This window comes from Macaca thibetana, chromosome 15, assembly GCF_024542745.1.
Source record: "Macaca thibetana thibetana isolate TM-01 chromosome 15, ASM2454274v1, whole genome shotgun sequence".
NCBI classification, from domain to species: Eukaryota; Metazoa; Chordata; class Mammalia; order Primates; family Cercopithecidae; genus Macaca; species Macaca thibetana.
In genome coordinates, this window is record NC_065592.1 from 8,472,643 (window position 1) to 8,497,627 (window position 24,985).

At 43.9% G+C, this 24,985-nt stretch overlaps 2 protein-coding genes across 30 annotated transcripts in view; both read left to right on the forward strand.

Moving 5' to 3' along the window:
- C15H9orf78 (chromosome 15 C9orf78 homolog) overlaps nt 1–24,985 on the forward strand; it is a 583,691-nt gene that overhangs the window by 406,913 nt on the left and 151,793 nt on the right. The window lies entirely within an intron of this gene.
- Nucleotides 1–24,985, forward strand: part of FNBP1 (formin binding protein 1) — a 164,688-nt gene that overhangs the window by 48,685 nt on the left and 91,018 nt on the right. For all 22 annotated transcript variants that reach the window (XR_007719605.1, XR_007719606.1, XM_050759941.1 and 19 more), the window contains exons 2-4: nt 5,678–5,793; nt 22,805–22,861; nt 23,565–23,712. Coding sequence is in view for 20 of the 22 variants with exons in the window: in XM_050759941.1 (XP_050615898.1) it covers nt 5,678–5,793; nt 22,805–22,861; nt 23,565–23,712 (321 nt within the window). In the remaining 2 variants the exon portion in view is untranslated. The remainder of the gene's footprint in view (nt 1–5,677; nt 5,794–22,804; nt 22,862–23,564; nt 23,713–24,985) is intronic.

Consider the following 24,985-nt stretch of genomic DNA (forward strand, 5'->3'; position numbering starts at 1 on the left):
TTTTTTTCACATATTTCAACCAAAGAATCGTAATAGATTGAATGCAGAAGCCCCTGTGATAATCCAGCTGTCTTCTATTAAGCTGCACATTAAAGAGATCTGCAAAAATGTAACACGGTGCCATTCTTCTGTTTTTTTGTTTTGGAAAGTATAGCCTTTAAAAATAAAAACATCTACAACTTAAAGTATAATAATAATAAATAAATTTAAAAAAAATAAAAAAATAAAAATAAAAATAAAAATAAAAACATGTGGCTGGGCGCGGTGGCTCAAGCCTGTAATCCCAGCATTTTGGGAGGCCGAGACGGGCGGATCACGAGGTCAGGAGATCGAGACCATCCTGGCTAACACGGTGAAACTCCGTCTCTACTAAAAAATACAAAAAAAAAAAAACTAGCCGGGCGAGGTGGCGGGCACCTGTAGTCCCAGCTACTCGGGAGGCTGAGGCAGGAGAATGGCGTAAACCCGGGAGGCAGAGCTTGCAGTGAGCCGAGATCCAGCCACTGCACTCCAGCCTGGGCGACAGAGTGAGACTCCGCCTCAAAAAAATAAAAAAATAAAGAAATAAAAATAAAATTAAAAACATGTTCTTTCCATTAACATGTAATGGTAATGGGTTTGTTTTCTTTTAAAACGAATAAATACCTTTAAAAATCTCTCCATTTTAAATTTCTGATTGAGTAAATATTGATAGATGTAACTCACTTGCACAAAAGCTCTTCGGGATTCTCAGTTTTTTTTTTTTTGAGACAGAGTCTCACTCACTCTGTCGCCCCAGGCTAGAGTGCAGAGGCATGATCTCCACTCACTGCAACCTCTCCCTCCCGGGTTCAAGTGATTCTTGTGCCTCGCCCTCCTGAGTAGCTGGGACTACAGGTGTGTGCCACCATGCCCGGCTACTTTTTGTGTTTTTGTTTTGTAGAGATGAGGTTTCACCATGTTGGCCAGGCTGGTCTTGAACTCCTGTTCTCAAGTGATCCACCCACCTTGGCCTCCCAAAATGGTGGGATTATAGGCGTGAGCCACCGTGGCTGGCTGGTTGTCAGTGATTTTTAAGAGGGCAAAGGGGTCCCCAGAACCACTATGATGTGACATCAAGCAGGAAGGGATGCATTTTTGATGACACCATCCCCAAATAGCAAAGGCTGTTTTTAAAGAACCATTTATAATATTTGCTCACAAAGGAGTCCTTTTAAGATTTGGATTTTTTTTTTCCATTAACTTTTCCACATTTTAGTCAAGAATGTAAGTGGGTTGATTAGTTTTTCATCTGTGTTGAATTTTCTTCTAGCTGCTGTCAAGTCAGTGCTGCAGCAATTCATGTGATAGCAAGAGCGTGGGGGCATCCTCAGGTTTCACAGAGCATCAAAAGAACTCTGCTATAGTCACAAACAAGCACCAGCTCATTTGTTACTGAGTAAGGTTTTTATTCTTAAGATCTTCTATCTTATTTGGACTCTGTCATCTTGGTATACGCTTTATTATAGCTTGTAGAATGGTCCTGAATACAGATGACTTTATGGAAAACATATTGTTGGATTGAGGCCAGTAATTTTTAAGGTGGACTCAATTCAAATGTAGATGGGCTTTTTCTGTTGTGTTTAAGGGCTTTGGTATCGAAAGCTATTGCTTTGTACAGTATACATCAGTTTGAATGCAAAGTGATATGATGGGGGGAAATCTGTAGTCAGGCTGTTAACAGGCCAAGAATGAAACCTAAGAGCATGTCCTCTTAGCAAGTTTTCAAGGTGGCATCTATGACTGCTGAGAATAATGAAGGCTTTGGAGATGATGGGGAATCATACAGGGAGAGGGCTTTTTTTTTTTTTTGAGACGGAGTTTCGTTCTTTTTGACCAGGCTGGAGTGCAATGGTGCGACCTCGGCTCACTTCAACCTCCGCTCAAGTGATTCTCCTGCCTCAGACTCCCAAGTAACTGGGATTATAGACGCGCACCACCATGCCTGGCTAATTTAGCATTTTTAGTTTCACCATGTTGGCCAGGCTGGTCTCAAACTCCTGACCTCAGGTGATCCTCCCGCCTCAGCCTCCCAAAGTGCTGGGATTACAGGCGTGAGCCACAGTGCCTGGCCACATTTTTTTGTTTTTGTTTTTGATTTTGTTTTTGTTTTTGTTTTTTTTTGAGACAGTCTCTCTCTGTCGCCCAGGCTGGAGTGCAGTGGTACAATCTCGGCTCACTGCAAGCTCCGTCTTCTGAGTTCGATGGATTCTCCTGCCTCAGCCTCCTGAGTAGCTTGGATTACAGGTGTATGCCACTATGCCTGGCTAACTTTTGTATTTTTAGTAGAGATGACTGTGTTGGCCAGGCTAGTCTCAAACTCCTGACCTCAAGTGATCCGCCCACCATGGCCTCCCAAAGTGCTGGAATTTTGGCTGTGAGCCACCACAGCCAGCTGGGAGAGGGCTTTTAAATAAAGGGAAGGGTGTTTATGTTTTTGGTTTTTGTTTTTTGAGACAGGGTCTTGCTTTGATGCTCAGGCTGGAGTGCAGTAGCCTGATCATGACTCACTGCAGCCTCGAACTCCTGGGCTCAAGTGATCCTCCTGCTTTAGCCTCCCTAGTAGCTGGGACTACAGGCATGTGCCATGATGCCCTGCTAATTGTTAATCATTTTAAAAATAAATATGATTACTGTGAAACTAGATCCACAAAGGGTTACTGATAAGCAGAGGGCTTTGACAAAGTCGCGTGCTCAATTTGTAATCATAGCTTGAATTGTGTGTATATTTGTTCTCTCAAGTAGTTTAAATTGATCTGCAGTCTTGTTTACACTATTAGCTTACTTGATGACCCTTGACTTTACCGATAACATAATCTATTGTTTCTTAAACAGAAATCTAGGGGTTTGTGGAGTATATATTATTGAGGACCAAGAATCAACTTTAAATATTAAAACTTATTAGTTATAAAGACAAACATTGGGCTGGGCGCGGTGGCTCAAGCCTGTAATCCCAGCACTTTGGGAGGCCGAGGCAGGTGGATCACAAAGTCGGGAGATGGAGACCATCCTGGCTAACATGGTGAAACCCCGTCTCTACTAAAAATACAAAAAAAAGAAATTAGCCAGGCGTGGTGGTGGGCGCCTGTAGTCCCAGCTACTCCGGAGGCTGAGGCGGGAGAATGGCGTGAACCTGGGAAGCAGAGCTTGCAGTGAGCCGAGATTGCGCCACTGCACTCCAGCCTGGGCGACAGAGCGAGACTCCGTCTCAAAAAAAAAAAAAAAAAAAAAAGACAAACATTTTGCACTGATTTTTATTTATTTTTATTTTGTATTTAATTTTTCGAGACAAAGTGTCATTCTATCGCCCATGCTGGAGTGCAGTGACATGATCTTGGCTCACTGCAACCTCCGCCTCCTGGGTTCAAGCAATTCTCCCGCCTCCCTCAGACTCCTGAGTAGCTGGAATTACAGGTGCGCGCCACCACACCCGGCTAATTTTGTATTTTTAGTAGAGATGGGGTTTCACCATGTTGTCCAGGCTGGTCTCGAACTCCTGGCCTCAAGTGATCCATCTGCCTCGGCCTCCCAAAGTGCCAGGATTACAGGCGTGAGCCACCTCACCCAGCCAAAATCTCAATTATATCTCAATAAAGTGGTTTAAAAAAAAACGGGCCGGCCGGAGGCAATGGCTCACATTTGTAATCCCAGCACTTTGGGAAGCCAAGGCAGGAGGATCACTTTAGCCCGGGAATTCAAGGCCAGCCTGGGCATCATAGTGAGACCTCCTCTCTACAAAAAATACAAAAATTAGTGAAGGCATGGTGGTGGGTGCCGATAGTCCTAGTTACTCAGGAGGCTGAAGTGGGAAGATCACTTGAGCCTGGGAAGCAGCAGCAAACTGAGATCACACTACTGCACTGCAGCCTGGGTGAAAGAGCACGACTCTGTCTCAAAACCAACCAGCCAACAAACAAAAAACAGTCTGAAGACATTAAATGTATACTGTTAGATTGCACAAGCATAGGATTAAATACTAGCTTTATATTGTTATATTTGAGTTGGTACTTCCGCATTTCGCATGATCCTCACGACTGAGTTGTGAAATTAGGAAATTAGATTATATCTGCGTCTTACAGGCAAATGACTAAAACTTGAAACATTTGGGGGCCTGTCTCTGTGAAATCCCTTTGCTGGGGCTAGAACCCTCATCTATGACTGTTACCTCTCAGGACGCAGCAAATTTTCCATGGAGAATTCCATTTCCATTGAAATTCTCTCTTCCCTGTGATGTGCTCATGCCCTCTCTGGCTCGTTCCCCTTAGTCCTTTCAGGGCTCTACTTCCTGGGCCAGGCCCTCTTTGTTAATTCTGTGCATCCTTGTTGTCATCTTTGGTTTTCTGATCCTCGGCTGTTGCTTCAGATCCACCTACTCACTCCCCGCCCTTCTTGAGTTCTAAGTCCTTCTGTGTCTCCAGCTCTCTTCTGGACATGCCAGTCCCTCATTCAACATGTCAAAACGACATTTAATTTTCACCCCAAACTGTAGCTCTTTCTTATCTGGATCTTCTGTTTAATTCCGGGAAGCAGAACCTGAAAGTCACTCTGGAATCCTCCCTCCCCCTCATACCCTTCACAGCCTCCACATCCAATCGGCCACTCACACACTGGTTGATTGTATTTGTTAAATGTCCCAGGAATTCTTCCCTTCTGTGCCTATTTTGTCTCATCTAGACTGTTGGAGCCATTTCCTGGCTTCCTCTTCCAAGTCCTCTTGTGCCTGCTGGACAATCTAAACTGCTAAGCTCATCCTTCAAGGCCTTGGGTGATCTAGTCCTGGGCTGTCTTTAGTTTCATCACTCGCCAACTCCAGTTCCCTTCTGCCCCACCCACCTCCACCTTGCACTCAAGCAGGACAGATCCACCCGATTCCTGGATATCTCCATGTCTTTGCAATAGCTGTTGCTAGCATACCTGTCCCCTCTCATTGTTTATTTGGGGGAACAGAGTCATGCTCTTATACCCAGGCTGGAGTGCAGTGGTACAACACCATGCCCGGCTAATTTTTAAAATTTTTTTGTAGAGATGGGGTCTCACTATGTTACCCAGGCTCCCTCTTATTCTTCCAGACCAGAAACCCCGAGGCACAAGGCAAACTCAGGATGTATTTTTGTTCATTTTGGTTCCCCAGCTCCAGGCAGTGTTCCTGGTTCACAATGTAAGCTTGTTATATGTTTGAAATAATAAAATCCATGTGTTTTATTTTAATCATTTGAAGAAAGCAAAATTTTGTAATGCTTCCCCCACCCAGTTCCTCAGCTCAGATTCAATCAGCTGTTTTGAATGATTACCCATAGATAACAGTTAAGGTGCAAATCGTGTGTGGCTGCGTTTGTGTGTGTGTTTCACCTGTCGGTTTTTGGCGTCTGGGAATGACATTTTTCTTTGCACTGAGACATCAGTTATATCTAAAAATTATGTTTCTAAAAGGAATAGGAAATATGAATGAATAGGTTCGAGTTCAGTACTGCAGGCAGTTTTCAAACCAAATTTGGTAATGTTGATTAAAAATGGCTCAACAAAAAAGCACCTCAAGTATAATCATGGAAAATATTAGTACTACTTTGTATGTAGTAATATATTGTTAAGAGAATTATTCATTGAAATTATGTTAATCACAGGGAAAGACTATAACTTCCGTCTTGGTTTGTTTTAACAGGATCAGTTTGACAACTTAGAAAAACACACACAGTGGGGAATTGATACTCTTGAGAAATGTATCAAGTTTGTGAAAGAAAGGACAGAGATTGAACTCAGCTATGCAAAGCAACTCAGGTAAGTTGATATTGAAAAAAGTTATTTGTTAACTGCAAAATGATGTAAGGATAACATATATTCTCATTTTATAGTATAAATGTATATTTTAAATATTTTTCCTTTTATGTAAGGTAATATTTGAATAGGAGTGATTGTTTCTCATACAGAAAATTAATTTTCATAGAATAATAAAACCTAAATTACTGCTTTAAGGCCCCATTTTTTTTTTTTTTTTTTTTTTTTTTTTTTTTTTTTTTTGAGACGGAGTCTCGCTCTGTCGCCCAGGCTGGAGTGCAGTGGCCGGATCTCAGCTCACTGCAAGCTCCGCCTCCTGGGTTTACGCCATTCTCCTGCAGCCTCCCGAGTAGCTGGGACTACAGGCGCCCGCCACCTCGCCCGGCTAGTTTTTTGTATTTTTTTTTTTTTTTTTTTTTTTTTTTTTTTTGAGACGGAGTCTAGCTCTGTTGCCCAGGCTGGAGTGCAGTGGCCGGATATCAGCTCACTGCAAGCCCCGCCTCCCGGGTTCACGCCATTCTCCTGCCTCAGCCTCCCGAGTAGCTGGGAGTACAGGCGCCCGCCACCTTGCCCGGCTAATTTTTTTTGTATTTTAGTAGAGACGGGGTTTCACCGTGTTAGCCAGGATGGTCTCGATCTCCTGAACTCGTGATCCGCCCGTCTCGGCCTCCCAAAGTGCTGGGATTACAGGCTTGAGCCAGCGCCCGGCCGTTTTTTGTATTTTTTTAGTAGAGACGAGGTTTCACCGTGTTAACCAGGATGGTCTCGATCTTCTGACCTCGTGATCCGCCCGTCTCGGCCTCCCAAAGTGCTGGGATTACAGGCTTGAGCCACCGCGCCCGGCCCCATTTTTTTTTTTAACAAGATATTTGCTGAGTTTTGGATCAGCTTGTTTTTCAGTAAACTTTTTCTTGAAATATATTAATAACATATGTACAGAGAATTACACAAATCATAAGTGTGCAGCTCCATGAATTTTGACAGTGTGAACACACTCATGTAACCGGGCACCCAGGTCAAGAAACAGAAAGACCAGCCTGAGAGGCCACCTGGCCCCCTCCAGCTCCCTACTTTCCCCACAATGGTAACCACTCTCCTGACTTCTAACCACATGGATTAGTAGTGCCCACTTTTGAACTCTACATGAGTGTAATCATTTAGTATGCATTCTTGTGTATCTGGCTTCTTTTGTTCTATATTACATTTGTGAGATTCACCATGTGGTAACATGTGGCGGGAGTCTGCTTCTTTTCATTGCTGTTGAGGATTTTGGTCTATGAATGCACCAGAACTCATCCGTTCTACTGACTAGGTGATTGGTTGTTTCCAATTTAGGCATATAATGAGTAGCACTCCAGCGAGCATTATTGTACAAGGCTTTTTGTGTGTATCTGAACACATTTCCTAGGATCTACCTGGGCGTCTAATTGCACGGTCACCGGCTACTCATATGCTTAGCTTTGGTGGATAGGGTTCAACCGTTTTCCAAGGTGCTTGTACTAATTCACACTCCCTCCAGTAATGTGTTGAGGGGTCCTGTAGATAGTATTTTAAAAATACTTCAGACTGGTCACAGTGGCTAATGCCTGTAATCCCAGCACTTCGGGAGGCAGAGGTGGGCGGATTGCCTGAGGTCAGGAGTTCGAGACCAGCCTGGCCGACATGGTGAAACCCCGCCTTTACTAAAAATACAAAAATTAGTGGGGCGTGGTGGCAGGCGCCTGTAATCCCAGCTACTTGGGAGGGCAAGGCACGAGAATCGCTTGAACCCGGGAGGTAGAGGTTGCAGTGAGCCCAGTTGTGCCACTGCACTCTAGCCTGGGTGACTGAGTGAAACTCCTTCTCAAAAAAAAAAAAAAAAAAAAGTACTTTGGGGCCAGGAGTGGTGGCTCACGCCTGCAATCACAGCACTTTTGGAGGCCGATGAGGGAGGATTGAATGAGTCCAGAGAGTTCAAGACCAGCCTGAGCAACATAGTGAGACCCCTGTCTCTATTTTTTTTTTTAAGAATTTTGGATCTCCTTACATCTTTAATGATGAGATTATCCAAGAAATTTGTGTTTTTATTTAAAAGTTCTTGGTAGAACTAAGCTTGAACTTGAAGTGGCATGCAAGTCTATAATGATTTCTTGTTGTGTAGTTGTAGTTGAATTGGTTTGTGGATATTGTTTTAAGGCCTGTTAAAGAGCTAGATGCTTTTGATTTAGAAACATTTAGTTTTGTCTTTTTTTTTTTTTTTTTTTTTTTTTTTTTGAGACAGTTTCACTCTGTCGCCCAGGCTGGAGTGCAGTGGCACAATCTCAGCTCACTGCAATCTCCGCCTCCCAGGTTCAAGCAATTCTCCTGCCTCAGCCTCCCAAGTAACTGGGATTACAGGTTCGTGTCACCATGCCTGGCTAATTTTTGTTGTTTTAGTAGAGGGGCTGTTTCACCATGTTGGCCAGGCTGGTCTTGAACTCCTGACCTCAGGTGATCCGCCTGCCTTGGCCTCCCAAAGTGCTGGAATTACAGGTGTGAGCCACCGTGCCTGTCCCCTTGTTTCTTTTTTTTCTAAAAAAAAACTTTCTTCAAGCTCCCTCACCATTGAGTTTTAATCCAAAGAGCATCTGCATAAGAGATATGTGTTCTTGGCCAGGCGCAGTGGCTTACGCCTATAATCCCAGCACTTTGGGAGGCCGAGGAGGGTGGATCACGAGGTCAGGAGTTTGAGACCAGCCTGGTCAAGATGGTGAAACCCCGTCTCTACTAAAAATACAAAAATTAGCTGGGTGTGGTGGCGGGCACCTGTAATCCCAGCTATTCAGGAGGCTGGGGCAGGAAAATCGCTTGAACCCAGGAGGTGGAGGCTGCAGTGAGCCAAGATCATGCCACTGCATTCCAGCCTGGGCAACAGAGCAAGACTCCATCTCAAAAAAAAAAAAAAAAAAAAAAAAAGAGCTATGCGTTCTTATAAGGGTTTCTGTTGTTGTTTCAGCAAGCTGGGATTACAGGTGTGAACCACTGTGCCTGGCCCCAGATTTTGTTTTTATTGAGTGAACAACATGTAAAACATCACACAATGAAATAATTTTTCTTTTTTTTTTTTTTTTTTTTTTTGAGAAGGAGTCTCGCTCTGTCACCCAGGCTGGAGTGCAGTGGTGCAATCTCGGCTCACTGCAAGCTCTGCCTCCTGGGTTCACGCCATTCTCCTGCCTCAGCCTCCTGAGTAGCTGGGACTGCAGGCGCCGGCCACAACGCCCAGCTAATTTTTTTGTATTTTTATTAGAGATGGGGTTTCATCTTGTTAGCCAGGACGGTCTCGATTTCCTGACGTTGTGATCTGCCCGCCTCGGCCTCCCAAAGTGCTGGGATTACAAGCGTGAGCCACTGCGCCCGGCCAATGAAATAATTTTTCTAAGTGGAGAATCCAGATCAGTTTCCAGTGCCCTGTGTGCATATCAGCCTCGTAAACATTTCAAGGCTTTTCAAACTGAAAGTAGAAATAGAACATGGCCTGTTTCACTTTGATTATTTGAATACTGCACTGTCATGCAGTGTTGCCTTTCGTGTGAAAATGGGCTACGTGTGAGTTCTCGAGTAGGCTACTGGTGTTCTTCCCACCACAGTCTCCCTTGTTGGCGCCTCCTCTTCACATTGCTGTGCCCAGCACCTGCTTCTCAGTCCTTCTCCCTTCCTAGTCTGTACTCTCCCGGTGACCTCAACTGTCTCATGGCTTTAGGCATGATCCGTATGGCAACAACTCGCAGATATGGATCTCCAAGCCAGACCTCTCTCCTGAATTCCAGAAACAGCTTGCTCAAAATCTCCACTTAGAAATGTCTAAAAACTTGGTCGGGCGCAGTGGCTCATGCCTGTAATCCCGCCTCGGAGGCCGAGGCGGGCAGATCACGAGGTCAGGAGATCGAGACCATCCTGGTTAACACGGTGAAACCCCATCTCTACTAAAAATACAAAAAATCAGCTGGACATGGTGGTGGGCACCTGTAGTCTCAGCTACTCGGGAGGCTGAGGCAGGAGAGTGGCATGAACCCGGGAGGCAGAGCTTGCAGTGAGCCGAGATTGTACCACTGCACTCCAGCCTGGGTGACAGAGCAAGACTCCGTCTCAAAAAAAAGAAAGAAAAGAAACATCTAAAAACCATCTGAAATGTAACATGTCTGAAACTGAACTCCTGATCTCCCCAACTTAAAAATCCACATGTCTAGGCCAAGTGAAGTGGCTCACACCTAAAATCTCAGCACTTCAGGAGGCTGAGGTGGGTACTTGAGGCCAGGAGTTGGAGACGAGCCTGAGCAACATAGCAAGACCTTGCCTCTAAAAAGAATTTTTAAAAATTAGCCAGGCATGGTGGCGCACACCTGTAGTCTCACCTATTCGAGAGGCTGAGGAGGGTGGATGCTTGAGCCTAAGACACTGGGGCTGCATTGAGCCATGATTGCACTACTCCACTCTAGCCTGGGCAACAGAGCAAGACCCTATCTCAAAAAAAAAAAAAAAACCTGCATTTCCACGACCTAGATTTTCCTCCACTCACCTGAGGGTAGCTGCATCCTTCCTGGTGTAGGTCAAAAACCGTAGCATCACCCAGGTGCGGGCGAATCACTTGAGATCAAGAGTTCAAGGCCAGCCCATCCAACATGGTGAAACCCTGTCTCTATTAAAAATACAAAAACATTAGCCAGGCTTGGTGGCAGGTACCTGTAATCCTAGCTACTCAGGACACTAAGGCAGGAGAATCCCTTGAAACCCGGCCGGCAGAGGTTGCAGTGAGCCGAGATTGTGCCATTGCACTCCAGCCTGTGTGACAGAACAAGACTCCATCTCAAAAAAAAAAAAAAAAAACCCTGGTGTCATCATCTGTGGCTGTCTTCTTTCTCTCACATTCTCACACTCCCCATCCCAAGCCATCAGGAAATCTTGGCTCCTCTACAGATTTATCCAGGAACTGACACTCATTATCACCTCCACTGCTGCCCCTGTGGTCCATGTCACATGGGCTATGTGGTCCATGATCTTTTTCCTGGTTATGATGAGTCTACTAATTAGTTTCCCTTATTCTACCTCTATCCCCTATTCCCTGATTTCTACAAAGCAGCCGGATTACAGTACTCCTCTGTTCAAAATTCCAATGCGTCCCCATTTCATTCAGAGTAAATCCAAAAACTTTACAGTGAAAGTCCTACAAAACCTTGTGTAATCTGGTCCCCACACCTTTCTGACATCATCTGTTTTAACTCTCTTCCTCCTTCTCTCTGCTGTAACCATACAGAGGCCTCCTTCCTGTTTCTTGTACATGCCAGGCATCCCCTCACCCGAGAGCTACTGTGCTGGCCCTTCCATGCAGATATCACCTGTGTGTTCTTCCCCAGGCTCCACGTGCCTGACTCCCTCTCCTCCTTCCAGTTTCTGCTCAGTGAGGCCCACTTCGTCCCCTAGCCCACTTAGCCTGCTTTGCTTTTCACTTTTCCTATATTACTGGTAACTTTCTACCATTTTCTATAGTCTTCTCATTTATTTAGTTTTGAAAATTGACAATATATCTTTCTATATTATTTGTATATAAAATTATATATATTTATGGTATACAACATGATGTTTTGAAATATGTATACACTGCAGAATGCCCAAATCAGGCTAATTAACATATGCATCACTGCACAAACTTAATTTTTTTTGTGGTAAGAACATTAAAATCTACTCTTCTAGCAAGTTAGCAACCCCTCTCTTTCCCTCCCCTTCCCTTCCCTCTTTCTTGAGACAGGGTCTCACTGTCATCTCGGGTGGAGTGCAGCGGCATGATCTTGGCTCACCTCCCAGGCTCAAGTGATCCTCCCACCTCAGCCTCCCAAGTAGCTGGGACCACAGGAATGCGCTGCCACACCCGGCTAATTTTTGTATTTTTTTTAGAGACAGAATTTCACCATGTTGCCCATGCTGTTCTTGAACTTCTGGGTTCAAGCGATCCTCCCGCCGAGGACTCTTACCTGCTGGGATTACAGGTGTGAGCACCCGGCCTGGCAATTTTCAAGTATACAATACATTGTTATTAACTGGAGACACCATGTTGTACACTAGATCTCTTGAACTTATTTCTCCTAAAATTTTGTCTCATTTGAACAACATCTCCCCAAACCTTCCCAGAGAAATCTGTGTTATTATATTTACTGCTCACTGTCTCCTGCAGCCTCTCAGCTAGAATGCAAGCCCCTTATGGGTGGGGATCTTTGGGTTGTGCTCACTAATGTGTCACAGTGCAGAACAGTGCCTGGCATATAGTAGGTGCCCAGTAAATATTTGTAGATTGTGAGTGAATCGGCAGGGTACAGGCCTAAGATATTTAGCCAGCTTTGCTTTATGGGGAATTATGTGTTTGCACTGGCCTGTGAGAGCTGATGAGATTTTAACAACAAAAAGAACAACGAGGTGCCAGTCACTAGGGATGCTTTAATGAACGAGACGCAGGAAGTGCCTGAACCTGGAGTGCTCACCTTCTCACAGCGGATAACAGAACTGCATGCAAATTAGCAAAAAATTCAAGTATTTAAGATAGCGTTTATGACTCCAAATATGTAAACGCAATGATGCGATAGAGAATGAAGTCGGGGGTTGTTACTTAGCTAGGCTGGTCAGGGAAAACCCATTGCTTGAGAAGTGAATCATAAAAAGAAGCCAGACATGTGAGGATGTGGGGGGAGCAAGTACAAAGGTCCTGAGATGGGAACATGTACAAGGAATAGAAAGGCCAGTGTGGCAACAACATATTCAACAGATACTTGCTTGAAATGGTAATATGATGTTTAAAAATAGTGTGACCTTTGGGAGAGACATCTATCATTAAATATTTTTTTTTCTGCATTGCAGGGGAAAATGCTAACTTATTTTAAGACATAAACATAGGAGACTTTGATTCCTGTAGATCAGGTCTTAGCATGGGCCAAATCCATCCACTACTTGGTTCTGTAAATAAAGATTTGTTGGAATGTTGCCGTGCCCATGCATATTGTCTTTGGCCACTTTTGCGGACAATTGGCTGTTGAGTAGTTGCAAAAGAGATGCAGTTACCTGCAAGTCTAAATTTTTTTTTTTTTAGACGGAGTCTCACTCTGTCACCCAGGCTGGAGTGCAGTGGCACAATCTCGGCTCACTGCAACCTCCACCTCCCGGGTTCAAGGGATTCTCCTGCCTCAGCCTCCTGAACAGCGGGGACTATAGGCACATGCCACCATGCCTGGCTAATTTTCATATTTTTAGTAGAGGTGGGGTTTCACCATATTGGCCAGGCTGATCTCAAACTCCTGACCTCATGATCCACCTGCCTCGGCCTCCCAAAGTGCTGGGATTACAGTCATGAGCCACCACACCTGGCCCTGAAATATTTGCTTTCTGGTCCTTTACAGAAAAAGTTTGCCAACCCCTGCTGTAGGTCACTTATCTATTCAAGATAGTGTAGGTTGAAATTCCTAATTTTTTTTTTCTGAGTCTGAACCTAATTTATTTTTGAGACGGAGTTTCTGTCACCCAGGCTGGAGTGCAGTGGCATGATCTCCAGTCCCTTTCCAGAAGCTATGGCCCCTGACACTCTGTTAGCAGAGTAACAGGGCCTGCTCAACCTCACCCTCACTGCTGCTTTGTTTCCAAACTGATCTTTGTCAACTTGATACTTAACAATTGGTACATCTAGGTCTTAACTTGCATTTCTCTTAGTATGCATGGGGGTTGAACATCTTTTGATACATCTGAGCCATTTATGCTTTTAAAAAATGAACCATTCAAGTCTTGGTCTGTTTTTAATTGGAGCTCATTGTATATAGAGGGTAACTAGGTGAAATCATTTTATACAACATATTGCATATTGTATATATCATATATATAAAGTGAATTTAAATTTAACAGTATAAACGACAATAAAGTGAAACTGAGGGATCTGCTAAGCTTTAAAAATTAAACTCTTTAGGTCAGGCATGGTGGCTTATACCTGTAATCCTAGCATTTGAGGAGGCCGAGGCGGGCAGATGACCTGACGTTAGGAGTTTGAGACCAGCCTGGCTAATACGGTGAAACCCCGTCTCTCTACTAAAAGCACAAAAATTAGCCAGGCATGGTGGCACATGCCTGTAACCCCAGCTACTCAGGAGGCGGAGGTTGCAGTGAGCCAAGATGACGCCACTGCACTCCAGCCTGGGTGACGGACTGTCTCAAAAAAAATAAATATTAAACTTTTGTAAAATTTATCAAAAAGATTATGAAAAAAACCTTGTAGGATGTTATTGTGTATAATTCCATGTTGAAATTTTAAACAGGCTCAATTGCCTGCTATGAAAGATAAGGAAAATATGTATACATATTTTGCTCCTTCTTCCAGTTGAGTTATATGACTTGGTTCTGAAACCCGTTTTGTGGTAGTTCTATATTTGAATGTAGAGTCATCTCAACACTTCTCTCTACAACAGCGTCTCTCCTTGACTCTCGGCATTAAAGAAGAATATGTTCCCTCTAGTTAGAGCTTGGGACGTGTTCCCTGAGTTCTTTCTTGCTTGAGAATGCCACCATACTTTAACACTTTGACTTGGTTGTTCTCTGGTCACAATTTCTTTCTCTCTCCATGTGGCTGCATCGTCTTTTGGAGGAAGAGTCTGGGGCCAGCCAAATGTTTTTCTCTGTAGGCAACATGGCTGCTTCTGAGTAAATATATGAATAATTTTAGTTCATCTTAGCAGTCTGATAACTTCATTGGAGTTGATCATCGTTTATCAGATAGCTTTTCTTAGAGCTCTTTCCAGTGTAAATTCTGTGCTTCATTTATTTCAGGGGAACGTTCTTTGATTATGTCTGAATGTTTTTTCTGTTCTACTTACTGGGTCATATACTTCAGAGATATGAGTTATCCTTACATTTCATCTTTTTTTTTTTTTTTTTTTTTTTTTTTTTTTTGAGACGGAGTCTCGCTGTGTCTCCCAGGCTGGAGTGCAGTGGCGTGATCTCGGCTCACTGCAAGCTCCGCCTCCCGGGTTCACGCCATTCTCCCGCCTCAGCCTCCCAAGTAGCTGAGACTACAGGCGCCCGCCACCACGCCCGGCTAGTTGTTTTTTTTTTGTATTTTTAGTAGAGACGGGGTTTCACCATGTTAGCCAGGATAGTCTCGATCTCCTGACCTCGTGATCCACCCGCCTCGGCCTCCCAAAGTGCTGGGATTACAGGCTTGAGCCACCGCGCCCGGCCTCATCTTATTCTTTAGATCCTTTTTTTTTTTCTGATTGTTTTCACATTATGGTTATTTCAAACCTTTCCTCTATTAAATTTGATATCCACCCTCATTTATTGATGGGTTCTATAGTGGTATATTTTAGTCCCTAGTTCATTTCCTCAGCTTTGTGTCTTCCTTCTCATTCCATTTTATTTTATCCCGTAGTGTTGGGATTCTGGATTTATTGCCTTTGTGTTTTTACTAAGTTTGTCTATAGTATAAATAATCTGGAGGAGGGTGATTTTTGCTTATTTTCCTTATCTGTTTTCTTGCAGACTGCAGTTTTTTTTTCCTTTTCCTTCTGTATTACCTGTCATATCTTTCACCTTGCTTTTATTTATTTATTTATTTATTTATTTATTTATTTATTTATTTATTTATTTATTGAGACAAAGTCTTACTGTGTTGCCCAGGCTGGAATGCAGTGGTGCGATCTCAGCTCACCGCAACCTCTGCCTCCCAGGTTCAAGCAATTCTCCTGCCTCAGCCTCCCAAGCAGCTGGGATTACAGGCACACACCACCACACCTGGTGATTTTTTTTTTTTTTTTTTTTTTTGAGATGGAGCTTTGCCCTTGTTGCCCAGGCTAGAGTGCAGTGGTGCAATCTTGGCTCACTGCAACCACTGCCTCCTGGGTTGAAGCGATTCTCCTGCCTCAGCCTCCCGAGTAGTTGGGATTACAGGCATGCACCACCACCACACCTGGCTAATTTTGTATTTTTAGTAGAGACGGGGTTTCACCATGTCAGGCTGGTCTCAAACTCCTGTCCTCAGGTGATCCACCCGCCTCCGTCTCCCAGAGTTCTGGGATTACAGGCATGAGCCACCACGCCCGGCCCATGGCTGGCTAATTTTTGTATTTTTAGTAGAGACAGGGTCTTGCCATGTTGGCCAGGCTTGTCTCAAACTCCTGACCTCAGATGATCCGCCCACCTCGGCCTCCCAACTGCTGGGATTACAGGCATGAGCCACCGCCCCTGGCCACCTGGCTTCTGTTTAATAGGGGCAGTTTAGTGAAGTGGTTGAGTTCATCAGACTCAAGAGTCCCAATGCCTGGGATGTAATCCTGGTTCTTCCACTTAATAGCAGTATGAATTGAGTCAAATTACTCTCCTTGTTTCATCTTTTTCATCTGTAAAATGTGAATCATCATCATTATCATCCTCACCTTATAAGGTTGCTGAGCGGGCTTAATGAGGTAAAGAGCGTAAAGGTCTTAGGCCAACACTGGTCGTGTATTTGATTCTAACGTGAGCCGCACCGGTGCCGTCTGCTCTGATGGAGTGTAGGTGAGTGTTCCTTGCCACGCTTCCTTCCATTTCTGGTGCCACTGGTCTTTCCCTTGGAGTTCCACTTGAGGCTGGGGTATTGTGTGTTCTGCTTGGTTTGCTGAAGGCCAAGGACAGGTGTTTGTAGAGTCGGGGTGGGGAAAGGGCCTGACTTTGAGACTCTGAGCTCTGTCATTTCTTCTGAAACTTTGTTAGAGGTTCTGTTATGGGGTTTACACCATTAGGTCAAAGATTTTCCTAATTGTATTAGTCCGTTTTCACGCCGCTGATAAAGACATACCCGAGACTGGGAAGAAAAAGAGGTTTAATTTGACTTACAGTTCCACATGGCTGGGGAGGCCTCAGAATCATGGCTGAAGGCAAAAAGGCATTTCTTACATGGCAGCAGCAAGGGAAAATGAGGAAGAAGCAAAAGCGGAAACACCTGATAAACCCATCAGATCTCGTGAGACTTATTCATTATCACGAAAATAGCACAGGAAAGACCAGCGCCCCATGATCCAATTACCTCCCCCTGGGTCCCTCCCACAGCATGTGGGAATTCTGGGAGATACAATTCAAGTTGAGATTTGGGTAGGGACACAGCCCACCCATATCCCTAATCCTGTGGACTCCCTGGGTGTGGGGTGAACCCCCAGGGCACTTAGCCTGAAGCCTGGAAAGTGGACCTCCCGGGGGCGAGCCCCGGCTTCTGCCCAAGGCCTTGGGTGGTCAGCATAGATGTCTTCCTCTCAGAATTTTTCCATCACTATTCCCTGAGTGCTTACCTCCCAGTTTACTTCTGTCTGGGTTGACTTTCAGTGTTAGTGGACGTTATTTCCCTTTCTGTGATGGGGAGGAAGGATTCAGCTCCATTCTGTCCTAGAATTTTCTGTTTCTCTTCTTGGTTATTACTTTCTAAAGTGTATGGACTGAGGTTAGACTCCTTTCTTCTTCTTTTTTTTTTTTTAGTTTTCTGCTGTTAAAATTTTCCCTGACTTTTATTTTTTCACCTTTTGTTGTTGGGAAAGCACAATTCTCTGGCTGCATTTTATTCTGCCATCTTGATCCAGAAATCTTGTGGTGAGCTTTAAAAAAATAAAAGAGTGAAGAAAACACAAAACATTCTTGGGCCCCACCCTGGACCTTCTGTTGCAGAGGCTCTGGAATAGGGCCGAGTAATTAATTTTTAAAGCCTTCCTGTGGGTTTTCGAATCAGCCAGGTCTAAATCCACCATCCTTATAAAAGAATGTTTATTTTTTCTTTTACCTTTTAGTTAGGCTACCTGAAAAACAAGTTGAGATTTTCTACCTGAAAACACGTCAGATTTCTCAGAAAGACCCCATAAATCAAAAGTTGTTTTTTTTTTGTTTTGTTTTTTTTTTTTTTTTTTTGAGGCGGAGTCTCGCTCTGCTGCCCAGGCTGGAGTGCAGTGGCCGGATCTCAGCTCACTGCAGGCTCCGCCTCCCGGGTTCACGCAATTCTCCTGCCTCAGCCTCCCCAGTAGCTGGGACTACAGGCGCCCGCCACCTCGCCCGGCTAGTTTTTTGTATTTTTTAGTAGAGACGGCGTTTCACCGTGTCAGCCAGGATGGTCTCGATCTCCTGACCTCGTGATCTGCCCGCCTCGGCCTCCCAAAGTGCTGGGATTACAGGCTTGAGCCACCGCGCCCGGCCAAAAGTTTTTTTAAGTGGTTTATTTGCTTGTTTGTTTTTTTTGTTGTGTTGTTGTGGGTTTTGTTTGATTGTTTTTTGTTTTTTTTTTTTTGAGACGGAGTCTTGCTCTGTCGCCCGGGCTGGAGTGCAGTGGCCGGATCTCAGCTCACTGCAAGCTCCGCCTCCCGGGTTTACGCCATTCTCCTGCCTCAGCCTCCCGAGTAGCTGGGACTACAGGCGCCCACCACCTTGCCCGGCTAGTTTTTTGTATTTTTTAGTAGAGACGGGGTTTCACCGTGTTAGCCAGGATGGTCTCGATCTCCTGACCTCGTGATCCGCCCGTCTCGGCCTCCCAAAGTGCTGGGATTACAGGCTTGAGCCACCGCGCCGGCCTGATTGTTTTGTTTTGAGACGAAGTCTCTCTCTGTCACCCGGGCTGTAGTGCAGCGGCATGATCTCAGCTCACTGCAACCTCCGCCTCCCAGGTTTAAGCGATTCTCCTGTATCACCCTCCCAAGTAGCTGGGACTACAGGTATGTGCCACCATGCCCAGCTAATTTTTGTATTTTTAGTAGAGACAGGGTTTCTCCGTGTTGGCCAGGCTGGTCTTGAACTCACGATCTGCCTACCTTGGCCTCCCAAAGTGCTGGGATTACAGGTGTGAGCCACTATGCCCAAACGAACCGTGTTCGTTTTTTAAATAACGGTAATACAAATGGGCAAAAAGCTTGTCCCAAGAGAACAGCAATGGAAAGTTGACCTTTTTTTGTAGTTCCTGAGATAAATATCCTTAGAAATGAAGTTCACTTCGAGATCTCTTTAGCTTCTAGGTTTATGCTGGTATTTATAGAGTGAATTATTTATTAGTGCTTTTAATAAGCATTTTGAATGCTATATATGGCAGTATTGTCAAAGTGATTCCCATTCATCAGAACTCAATGGTCTTTACCGTATATCACCTACAAGGGATCTAATTTAATCCTGTTTAGGATTTGACTGGTAAAAGAGAACTATAAAGAGTACTGGTTTTACCTGGATCAATAGATTCAGACTCAAGTAAGGCTTCCTTCAACTAGATATAAAACTTACATGATTTTTATGGCTGCTAAGGACTGGAAGGAAGCTACAAAGAAAATGTGGATTTAACATTTTGGAATAATTTTTATATAAGGTGTGAATTTAGAAGTAGTATTTTCAATTTGTAAGTTATAGGTAACAGAAGAAATGATTAATTTTTAATTTTTTTATTTTTTTTGGAGACAGAGTCTCGCTCTGTCGCCCAGGCTGGAGTGCAGGGGCCAGATCTCAGCTCACTGCAAGCTCCACCTCCCGGGTTTACACCATTCTCCTGCCTCAGCCTCCCGAGTAGCTGGGACTACAGGCGCCCGCCACCTTGCCCGGCTAGCTTTTTGTATTTTTTAGTAGAGACGGGGTTTCACCGGGTTAGCCAGGATGGCCTCGATCTCCTGACCTCGTGATCCACCTGTCTCGGCCTCCCAAAATGCTGGGATTACAGGCTTGAGCCACCGCGCCTGGCCAAAATGATTAATATTTAAAAGCATGTAGTAGTCTGGGCACGGTGGCTCATGCCTGTAATTCCAGCACTTTGGGAGGCTGAGGTGAGAGGATTGCTTGAGGCTGGGAGTTTGTGACCAGCCTCAGCAACATGGCAAGACTCGGTCTCTACAGAAAATAAATAATAAAAATGAGCTGGGTGTGGTGGTGTGTACCTGTAGTCCTAGCTACTTGGGAGGCTAAGGTGGGAAGATCCCTGGGGCCCAGGAGTTCGAGGCTGCAGTGAGCCATGATCACACCGCTGCACTCCAGTCCAGGTGACAGAACAAGACCCTGTCTCTAAAAAAATTAAAATAAAAAATAACAATGAATTGTAAAATAAACCATGCACTAGAAATACCTCACATGCAGCCACTAGGCTTTTCCAGTACTCTAATCACCCATATGTGCTGCTCTCAATATATTTGGAAAATAACCCATTGATTATGTAGTCATCTGTTTTGCGTACACTTCCGTTTCTTTTTTTTTTGAGATGGAGTCTCGCTCTGTCGCCCAGGCTGGAGTGCAGTGGCACAATCTCAGCTCACTGCAACCTCTGCTTCCCGAGTTCAAGCCATTCTCCTGCCCCAGCCTCCCGAATAGCTGGAATTACAGGCACACACCACCAAGCCCAGCTAATTTTTGTATTTTTAGTACAGACGGGATTTCACCATGTTAGTCAGGCTGGTCTCGAACTGCTGACCTTGTGATCTGCCCGCTTTGGCCTCCCAAAGTGCTGGGATTACAGGCGTGAGCCATCGTGCCCGGTCTCCTTTCATTTTTGATCCTTGTGGTGTTTTTACTACATCTACCTTTTAAGGAGTGATTGTGATCATAATCCACCTCAAAGACCTGTACCATGCTTTTGACATAAAATATTTCTCTTTTTTGCATTGCTTTTTCTCCAAGGGACGTTCTTTAAGGAAATCATTGCTTTTTCACATTCTTTTGGATCTAGAATTATTAAACTCTGCTATGTATCTTCAGTATTGGCAGAGAAAGCATGTCATAGTTGATACGTTGACGTGTATGCCAACATGATCTCAGTCTTGAATTAACTACTTTCTTTCATCAGTTGGTCTAATTATAACTTTTAAACTATTATTATATATACATGCCTCCATTTTTTGAATAACTGCAACAGTTGATATTCTACTGGATGTTATCTAGTCCTCAGAATTTCAAAACAAGAAGGACAATGGAGGTCATGTTGTCCAACCCCTGCTGACGTACACATTAGGAACGGGAAGCACAGACTGGCTCATTTGCCCAGGTCATGCTGTCCAGGCACATGGTCTCTTGATTTCCAGAGCCATGCCCTTTGTACTAAAGCCGGTGGTCTCTCCCATCATCTAGTAGCATTTGTTACAGATGAAACTACATGTCACTTGGTATGCAAAACACACCATGATCAAAATTGTAAATTCATTATCACATATTTTTCTAGGCACATCTGTAGATTCGGGGGAAGTAGAAGAAATAAAAGTAAAATGTGAAATAATAAAGAGGAATAGCAACAGGGAATTAACAAGGAAGTGAGGACTGAGATGCTGACACATGGCGAGTTCCTACTGTGGATTACTGCTCAGCATGCTCTCGCTATTTCTTGGCCGGGTGCAGTGGCACTTCGGGGGACCGAGGTGGGTGGATCACCTGAGCTCAGGAGTTTGAGACCAGCCTGGCCAATGTGGCGAAACCCCGTCTCTACTAAAAAGCACAGACATTAGCTGGGCATGGTAGTGTATGCCTGCAATCCCAGCTACTCGGGAGGCTGAGGCAGGAGAGTCACTTGAACCCGGGAGGCGGAGGTTGCAGTGAGCCAAGATCGTGCCATTGCACTCCAGCCTGGGAAACAAGAGGGAAACTCTGTCTCAAACAAACAAGAAAACATGCTATGGCTATTTCTCTAACTACAGTCACCTGAAGTCAGGACCCACGATAAATCAGTCAGTAGAACCAGTGTTAGTGAGGGTTTTTTTTTTTTATGTGATTACCTCTTAGTTTTTGTGTCTATTTGTAAATATAAAGAAAAATATTTAGATTCTTAACTTCGAGATGAGATTAGGAAGGGAAACTAGGATGATTTTGGCCAGTCTGAATGTGTTCAATGCAAACCTGCTAGGCAGGTTAAAAGTTTTTCTAGTTAAATGTCTTAGCATCAATACTCCCAAAATATTGTTTCGACTTCCTTCAAGAAGACTTATTCACAGGTGGTTTTCATGTGCTCGCTGGTAGAGCAGCCAACACAGCCTTAGAAACATGCCCTTGAACTCTGATTTTTTTTTTTTTTAAACAGAGTTTCACTCTTGTTGCCCAAGCTGGAGTGCAATGGCGCAATCTCGACTCACTAAAACCTCCTCCTCCCGGGTTCAAGCGATTCTTCTGCCTCAGCCTCCTGAGTAGCTGGAATTACAGGCATACACCACCATGCCCAGCTAATTTTTTTTTTTTTTTTTTTTTAGTAGGGACGGGGTTTCTCCATGTTGGTCAGGCCAGTCTCAAACTTCCAACCTCAGGTGATCTGCCTGCCTCGGCCTCCCAAAAGTACTGGGATTACAGGCATGAGCCACCGTGCCCGGCCGGTGTTAAATGTTTAAATTTAAACATTTGGACACAGTTTTCCTTGGATTTGAAGCAATAATGCCCTAACTCAGGATGACCACGAGAGAATGGTGGCCTGATAAGAAAAACAGCTCAGTGCTACAAATGAAAGCCACTGAACGGCTGGGCGCAGTGGCTCACACCTGTGATCCCAGCACTTTGGGAGGCCGAGGCATGCAGATCATTTGAGGTCAGGAGTTCAAGACCAGCCTGACCAACATGGTGACACCTCCTGTCTATTAAAAATACAAAAAAAATTAGCCAGGCGTAGTGGCAGGCACCTGTAGTCCCAGCTACTCAGGAGGCTGAGGCAGGAGAATCACTTGAACCCGGGAGGCGGAAGTTGCAGTGAGCTGAGATCATGCCACCACACTCCAGCCTGGGCAACAGAATGAGACTCCATCTCAAAAAAAAGAAAGCCACTGCATATTTACACATGGTCTGTCCTCTCCAATTAAATAATTCTGTTCTTATTTGCTCTGCCTTTGAGACAAAAGATGAAAAGCTGTGCACGTTCTTAATAACAGTAGCTTCATCACACATGTTGAAAGATTGAAGGAAATGAATTTCAGCTGGGGACATTTTTTTTGTTTGTTTTAAACTTGTAACAAAAGCACTAATGTTATCTTTCATTCCTGATTTCTCAATTATCTTTCTATGTAAAGCTGACATGTCTGCATTTTTATTTTAGGAATCTTTCAAAGAAGTACCAACCTAAAAAGAACTCGAAGGAGGAAGAAGAATACAAGTATGTTTACCATTGAAAATTGTCTTGTAATAGACACATGCCATTGGTGACTACACACAGAAAGGAGAAATACATGTCTATAAAAATAAGTTGCATTTCCCATTCATTTTGTGTCAGTTTTTAAATTGGAGGAGAGAACAATAAAAACATAATTAACTTTTCTTATACGGAGTCACTGGACCTATGCCAGATTGTTTCAATTAAAGTAATTAGGAAAACTTTAGAATGTAATTAAGCAAAAACAGGAAGTATGGAATCTGCATTCCAGAGTCTTGATTTGGTTTGGCACTATCAGGAGTCCCTGTTATGCTAATCATTCACCCAAGAAATATGTCCATTTCAGTCATTGATTAAGGCATCTTAACACAGACAGCTCAAATACTATATCTCTAATGTATATCTAAATATCCTTTACATTAGTACATGCAGCATGTATATGAATTTTGGATTATATCTTGGCTAAGTATTAAAGCCAAATATTACATTACGCAGAACGGTTCAGTTTTGCAAAATGAAAAGTGTTTCCATTGTAATTAATTCTGAGCCATTTTGATGAGAAGACTCCATGTGTAATGAATACTCAGGATCCTATGGGAGGTGATGCCAATTAACCTGATTTTAATTAATATTTTCTTGGTGTAAAGCAGAATATGAATGAACGTGGCCTTGTGTGAAACGGAGCGGTGTGTGTTCTGTTCCATAGGTATACGTCATGTAAAGCTTTCATTTCCACCCTGAACGAAATGAATGATTATGCGGGGCAGCATGAAGTTATCTCCGAGAACATGGCATCACAGATCATTGTGGACTTGGCACGCTATGTTCAGGAACTGAAACAGGAGAGGAAATCAGTAAGCAAAACTTTATTCTTTTTCTTCCTAGAGGATGGACCAAACACAGTGGGAATATCCCTAGATGATTAAAATTAAATAAAACCATGTAAGACTATGGGTCTTAAACTCACACCTTTGAGAATCATATTAAAGTTATGGACCCCAGCTGGGCGCGGTGGTTCACGCCTGTAATCCCAGGACTTTGGGAGGCCGAGGTTGGCGGATCACAAGGTCAGGAGTTTGAGACCCTGTCTCTATTAAACCCCGTCTCTATTAAAAATACAAAAATTAGCCAGGCGTGGTGGCATGCAGCTGTGATCCCAGCTACTCAGGAGGCTGAGGCAGGAGAAACGCTTGAACCTGGGAGGCGGAGGTTGCAGTGAGCCGAGATTGCGCACCTGCCCTCCAGCCTGGGCAACAGAGCAAGACTCCGTCTCAAAAAAAAAAAAAAAAAAAAAAAAAAGTTACGGACCCTGTTCCTAGAAAGTGTTTCTAGGTCTCTACGTAAAATGTCAAGGGTCCTTCAGACAGTCTGAAACTCATCTGTGGACCCAGGAATATGCATCCCTTTGAGGAATTTAAATATATTTCAGGGTATCAGACATTTAAAAAACAAGTAAGTAATATAATATGGTGTATGCTCTGTGGAATAAACAGTATTAAAATTAGTGTTTATCAGCCAGGCATGGTGGCTCACGCCTGTAATCCCAGCACTTTGGGAGGCCTAGGCAGATGGATCACCTGAGCTTAGGAGTTCGAGAACAGCCTGGCCAGCATGGTGAAACCCCGTCTCTACTAAAAATATAAAAATTAGCTGGGCGTGGTGGCGGGCACCTGTAACCCCAGCTACTAGGGAGTCTGAAGCACAAGAATTGCTTGAATCCAGGAGGCGGAGGTTGCAGTGAGCCGAGATCTCACCATTGCACTCCAGCCTGGATGACGAGCAAAACTTGATCTCCAAAAAAAAAAAAAAAAAAAAAAAAAAAAAAATAGTGCTTATAAGTAGGTCAAAAAACTGGAAAGATGTCCCCAGTTACATCCATTCTGTTCCTCAGCTCATTCATTGCTGTCTAATGAAGCACACCTTATTGTTCCTCTTACCACCATTTTCATCTTTTCATAAATAGGTTTTGTTGTTAACCAAAGACAAAAATGAATGCTCAAAGTCTATTCTTAGTCATGATTTTGCCTTAAGGGATTTATCTTTAAGCCATGGTCTATATCATTGTATTTTGATTGCATGTGAAGTGCAGAATAATTTGTTACTAGTAATAAAGTAGCCATGTTGGCC